The following is a 6,511-nucleotide window of genomic DNA, read 5'->3' on the forward strand; positions in this document are numbered from 1 at the left end:
TAGGCTGTATGGTACGAGAAGATGTCATTTGCAAGTTCTACAATGATGCACCTTAACACAAACCCGGATAGGTACAAGTTTTTTAGTCACTTACCGTTCTCAGAATCAATCTGCATACCAGCCGCATTGAGCTCTCCTAACAGCTGGCCATGCATGGTAGTTTCAGCAAGTCAGGACACATCATGACGCATCAACAGGCACACATACTATATGTTTATGCTTCGCTCTATACAAGATACCTGTGATAAAGTTGGAACAGCTGTAGGATCAAAATCTTCACAATTGTTGGGATCAATTGGAATGCAAACACGCCCTGGGGAAACAATGAAACAACTGTTAGAAGTGGTGAGGTGACAAAATTATCATTCAGACAGTTGTACAAAGAAAGAACGTAGTTTTTATAATCAAATCATAGTTGAGTCCTCCAAAAGCAAGCAAAGTGAAAGCATAATTGTAGGTATTAAGTGGATGCATACATTTTAAAAGTGTGCATCTTTCATGGAACAGACAAAATAGAACTTCCAATGGACAAAAAGCTCCATGCTGCCTTCTTCATGCATGCAAATTCACACCATATTACATTTAACTAAAATCAGAAACATATTCAGGTTTTCTACCTGTCTTTGGGTGTATGCAGAAGGGGGCCTTCAGTAAATGATTCATGTGCTTTGACACCTGATATACAACAACAGTTTGATTAATAGGCAGAAAATACATCAATATTTCCCTTGCTGCGAACATGCGTCGGTGATAATTTTGCTTTTACCTCCATGTCAAGTCTAGGATACGTGTACGAGAAGACAATCTCTTCTACACATCTGCGAAGCCCCTGCGTCTGAGATGTAGAAATAATAGTCAGTGTAAGCTGAATTATAAGATGTATTTGTAATTTAAAAATCAGAGTGAATAACTGCACACAACATCCTGATGAAAACTCAAGAAAAATATATACCAATTAATAACTGGCACATATGCAATAGAAGTGAATAGGACTGCAGGCGATTAAACATTAACCTTGTGCTTTCCTGACTGCAAGGTCGTCTTTAACTGCTCCCATCTTGCTGCATTCACATCTTCTTTTGAGATGGAGGATCGTCTATTTCCTTGCCATTTATCATGGAGCTCACTAGCAACATCTAGAAAACAAGCCCTCTCAGGATGGTGTAAAACACATTTCATACTTTATGAACAAGAAATGGTCAATATAAAGTTTTATTTCTTACTTTCGTCTGGAATAAGTTCGAGTATCTTCTGGCACCTCTCCTCGGATGCAAATAGTTGTTGGCTATGTAACAGCTTGTCTTCAAAGAAGCATTTCAGAACATCGGTGTATGACCGTCTGCAGAAGCATAAAGTTTCAGTATAACCAATTTGTACATCACAATTCATACTAACACAACATGCAAGTAGAGAGATGGTTTAGAGCATACGCAAGGAAAGGGTGAAGGACAGGCCCAGTCAACGAAACTTTCTTCAGTGAATTCTCGCCACCCTAAGAAAGAGTAATACAGGGCAACAAATTTCAGAAAGATGGCTCAGGGGTTTCTGGAGTTATGAATTAACAAATACCACCTTATACACACGGAAGTAGTCAGCAATTGCAGACCTTTGTTCATTGCTTAACCTGACAGAAATATAAAGATGAGTTTGACGATCACCAAACAAAGGAAACAAAGAAAAGGTTCTCTTAAACATACTTTCTTGCTCTACTATCACAAACCCAGCAATGGACACCACGGCGACCACTATATACCCACAATATGTGATTGAAACCAAAATCACCTGCAAAAACATACTTTCAACAGTTATTACAGTGAAGCAAACCAAGACAGTTAAAGATTCTGCAACTCAGTTAAGTGTCCAGAATCTTCATAGCATCATGTGAATGTAGTGTGTAAAGTAGTTGCATAACAAAATAACATGCCTCTAAGCGAAGTATCCAGGATTTTGATGACAATGGTCATTAATGGCCAGCAGTCCAGACAGGTGTCAGCTCCAGAGCAGCAGTAGCGAACATCATCATAATCAGATATATCCTGGGAGTATGGACAACGTTCACACTTAGCAACAGTTGCACAAAGATAACAGGACGCGCGCTCATAAGGAGGAAAATAACATGGCATGTTTCTTACTATATCAAAAATAAGTTCCCTTTCCACTGGTACGAAGACATTGTTACCAGACTGGGCGTAGGCATGTCGCTTTGCAGGCTACAAAAAAAATATTTTTATTGGGCAATAGCACACAGCGCATAATATAGAAAATAAATCAAGAGAAACAATTGAAATGTTTAATGATGCTATATCATACATCTACGCTGTAGACAGGTCCAATATCAATCTTGAAAGGGCACTTCTCCTTGATAGAAGTCTCCAGTTCAGCTGCAGTATCAAAGGACTGAAACCGCAGATAGATGTCATTCTCCAGTGTAAACGAAAGCTCCCGACGCCCAATGTATGACTGATCACATCCAGGATGCTTTGCATCTACAGAAAACAATATCCAGTTAACAAAGAGCAGGACAGTTAGCATCTGACTGAAGCAGTGAAGGTATGATCACATACCATTTCCATATGCGAGCCACTTGAAGAAATCACCATATGGGAAGAGCTTTCCTGCAATTGTGATATAATCATCAGCACTATATGGTTTGTAAGATTATTTTTAGTTAACAAGCATTTTATCTATAGTGGGGCAAAAGAGACTGAGTTTCTAAGCACAAGCCAAAAAAATTGTGAGGGAGCAAGCACAAGAAATTGGTAGGAAAGAACTTTTAGAGCTGAGAATTTTTAGCAAGTTGCTTCCACATTTTGAGGCATAAGGACATAACAATAGCAGTACGATCGTGCGTTAAATAATTGTCACTGGAAGAAAGAGTATTCCATTTGGTCTGGTCTTGCCCTGTTTCCTATCAAATGATGGGATTTAGTTTGCCCAAACAGAGGGCACATACTGCATCTATCGACAGGTTCTTCGTAGACCAAAAGATCAATCGGCAGGTGGCCTTCCAAATGAGAATTGCAGCTGTTGCATCTTTCAGCATTTGAAGAGTTGGAAACGACCTTTGAAGGTTATTAAACAAGAGCAGACCGAAGTTGTCTACAGTTCGAGAAGTATGCTAATCAGCTCACAGACTGGGTTTCTCTTTTATTTAGTGTTTTCTTGTTTAATAACCTTGACTTTGAGCTTCTATGCAGTAGGAAAGTCTCCTAATGTTTTTCTTTAGATTAGAAAAAACTTGAAATATCCACACAACTGGAAAATAAGTGCATCAAAACTAAACCTTTGCGTGAAATCTCACACCATGCTTCTGGTATTTTGTAACTAACGCGGTACAAGGAATGCAGATCTACCTCCCATTTCAGCTTATTTTCCCAAACCATCCCACAAATTGGGATCTAGGATGGAATAAATCACTTGGGCACTTTACCGTAGTAGATTCGGAGGTAATCGGCGTTGAAGCCGTCCGGGACCGCGGCGGCGACTTCTTGCCGCTGCTGCGCATCAATCTCCATGGCCTCAACCCTCTCATCCCCCATTTCAGATGAGGACTAGATCGATCTTGCGCGCTGAAGAAGAATAACCTAGTCAAAGAATGAATGGATGTATTAGATTGGCCGGGTAGAGGAGGACGAGAGGCGAGATGGGGGGAGAATAGGCGCGGCACAAGGGGAGACGGAGGAGGGGAGGCCAGAGGGAGGAGATTGGACAGCTGAAATCACCTGCGTCGTCGTCGCCTTCGCCGCCGCCGCCGAGGGATTCGCCTGCCACTGGCCTCTCGCGTATATTTCTTTCGCTCGGTGGAAATGACGCGCGGCGAGGTAGGGAAGGGCTACGGCGGCGCGCGGCAGGGAGTAGGGAGAGGTGGCGGGAAAAGGGACGCGGTTTGGCGCCAAGAGGCTGCCATCAGTGTGTATTTATGGGAATTGGGAATTTCGGTATTTGGATGGCCGACGCGAGCCCACCGGACCGGGAAGAGCAGCCTATCGCCCATCCAAGCTTGTGGCTGATCCGAGCCCATATATATTTAAAGGACTTAGATTCATGTAAAAAAATCACTTTCCCTCAAAAAAATTGTAAAAAAAATCACTAGTTAAGATCACTCTTTGTAAGGTCACTCTCACCTTCCCACGTTGCGACATGTGCGTCACTTGTCGCAACCTGAAAGTTTTTTTTCCAGATCTGTTTATTCAAAGGACTGTGATATTTGGCACATGTGTGCCATATAAGCAAAACTGTCACACCTCTATTTGTTTCACTTTAAAGTACCACACGATCCCTCTTCCTTCGACCCCGCCTTCTCCTGAATGACCCTGCAGACTCGCCCGAAAAACCTGCTTCTCTCGCACATCTCGCGCGCCCACCCCTAAGAAAACTGCGACTTCTTCACGTCTACCACATGATAAAAAAAAAATTGCACATGTGGGATTCGAACCCACACCTCCTTGGCACCAAAGCGCGCCACCACAATAACCCCACCCTTAGGTATTTGTTGCTCAAACTAAAGAAACTAATCGTTTTGATCCCTTTTTTTACAATTGTGTTACTACAAAAATGTACAGAAAATTATCACGATTTTCCCTCAGGACAAAGTTATCATAGTATTCGCATGCAAGTTATCAGGCCTGTGTTGTGTAAGTTGTCGTGCTATTTACATAGAACTTACCAGGTATTATGTTTCAACAACTACACCCCTTTCAAAGTTACCACTGTGTTATAAGGTCTTCGATGTGTAAAATACTGTGGTACTTACACATAAGTTATCAAAGTATGTGTACATCAACCTCGTCCTTGATCAAAGTTACCATGGGAGATTGTACAAGAGTTATCAGGTCTACAGTTCGTATATTATCATGGTACTTACACCTAAAAACCTGGGTGTGTTTCGGTAACTTTTTCCATAGGTCAAAAATTACCACGATGTTTTTGCGTAACTTATCACGCCTATAGCGTGGCAAAGTGGGCCATTTTTCTAGGCCAACCCACGAGCACATATGCATCCTCATGACACTAAACATTATGTGGCTTTTCTGTGGCACATCATGTGTTGTGTTCACCTAAGAGGCCCCGCGAGGCGAGTCTATGTTTTTAACAACTTGTTTTCTTTTGGTAAAAAGTTATCATCATGTTTATATTGTAAGTTATCGGTTATGTGGTGCTTATATTATCATGTTATTCACGTAAAAATTATCGGAGATGTTTTGAACAACTTTTCCCCGGGACAAAAGGTTATCATGGTGATTCTAGGTAACCTATCAAGCCCGTAGTGCTTAAAATATCATGCTATTTACATAAAAATTATCAGGAGTATGTTTCAGCTATTTACACAAAATTTATCAGGGGTATGTTTCAGCAAATTTTCTCCCCACGGGTCAAAAACTTATCATGGTGTTTAGTTATCGCGGTGCATATGTTTTCATGTTATTTACACATAAAAATACCAGGAAAGGGAGGTATAGTACCGTGCTATTTACACCGAAGATACCGGAGTATCTTAAAAAAATCTTTCCTATGGTCAAAGTTACCATGGTGTTTCTATCTTAGTTATCAGATGTGCGCTGCGTATATTATCATCTATTTACACATAAATTATCTGGTATCTTTTCACATTTTTCTTCCCCAATGGTTAAAGTTACCATGATGTTTGTATCTAAATTATCAGGTCTATGGCGTGAATGTTATCATGCTATTTACAGAAATTACCGGGGGCTGGGGTTCAACAATTTTCTTTCCAATGATCAAAGTTACCACGATGCTTTTACCAAAGTTATCACGCCTTCAATGCTTATGACCATGCTACTTACACATAATGTATTGCGTGGTATACAGAAATTATCATGTTGGTGGTGCGTCATTTATCGTGGTGGTGATGAAGAATTTACCACGGGAAAAGTTTATGTGTCAGGTTTGATAGGTGAAACAAAAGTTTTTCAGTGCTAAAATATTAAAGGCAAAACATGTCAAAAACATTATTTTTCTTAGCTTGTTTAACAATGAGTGTCATAGGGGAGATGGTTAGCTCCCTTCGTTGATTATTTGCAGACCAGCGATCAAATCCCAATTCAAGCATTATTTTTGCCTAAAAATCTGAAAGGCACATGGGGCCGTAACTGGTGATTGAAAGGAAGGAAATTAGGAGGGCGAGAAAGGAAGGAGATCAGGAGGACGTGCGGGAAAGGAAGGAGATCGACAGGCGTGCGGAAAAAGAAAGAGATCACGATGACGTGCGGGAAAGGAAAGAGATCGGGATGGCGATGCGTGTGGCAGTTTTGCAATCTGCCACACGGTTGCCACTTACATATTTCATTATTCAAAATGTTTTATCTCTTACACCGTGCATCCAAATCTCGGATCATTCTCATCGTTATATTCCCCACGTGAGGATTTTCAAAAATAGTTCCCATGTTGATACATTTTGATGAACTTCTCTTTTTAAAAAACAGGACGAAAAAAAATAGATGAAAAAATCAAATCGAAAACACGTTTTTTCCTCCTTTTCAAAGGGCATTTG

The 6,511-nt window shown here is 40.7% G+C and overlaps 1 protein-coding gene across 1 annotated transcript in view; it reads right to left on the minus strand.

Annotated features, from left to right (window-relative positions):
- LOC119353441 (DNA primase small subunit-like) overlaps positions 1-3,872 on the minus strand; it is a 4,930-nt gene extending 1,058 nt beyond the window's left edge. The window contains exons 1-16 of the mRNA XM_037620070.1: positions 3,723-3,872; positions 3,431-3,584; positions 2,565-2,615; positions 2,311-2,486; positions 2,133-2,210; positions 1,925-2,036; positions 1,698-1,782; positions 1,573-1,624; positions 1,431-1,492; positions 1,224-1,339; positions 1,015-1,136; positions 767-835; positions 618-675; positions 240-313; positions 95-143; positions 33-37 (exon numbers count right to left, since the gene is read on the minus strand). Of these exons, the coding sequence (XP_037475967.1) occupies positions 33-37; positions 95-143; positions 240-313; positions 618-675; positions 767-835; positions 1,015-1,136; positions 1,224-1,339; positions 1,431-1,492; positions 1,573-1,624; positions 1,698-1,782; positions 1,925-2,036; positions 2,133-2,210; positions 2,311-2,486; positions 2,565-2,615; positions 3,431-3,539 (1,218 nt within the window). The 5' untranslated portion in view covers positions 3,540-3,584; positions 3,723-3,872. The remainder of the gene's footprint in view (positions 1-32; positions 38-94; positions 144-239; positions 314-617; positions 676-766; positions 836-1,014; positions 1,137-1,223; positions 1,340-1,430; positions 1,493-1,572; positions 1,625-1,697; positions 1,783-1,924; positions 2,037-2,132; positions 2,211-2,310; positions 2,487-2,564; positions 2,616-3,430; positions 3,585-3,722) is intronic.
- Between the last annotated feature and the right edge of the window lie 2,639 nt (positions 3,873-6,511).

This window comes from Triticum dicoccoides, chromosome 1A (genome assembly GCF_002162155.2).
Source record: "Triticum dicoccoides isolate Atlit2015 ecotype Zavitan chromosome 1A, WEW_v2.0, whole genome shotgun sequence".
NCBI classification, from domain to species: domain Eukaryota; kingdom Viridiplantae; phylum Streptophyta; class Magnoliopsida; order Poales; family Poaceae; genus Triticum; species Triticum dicoccoides.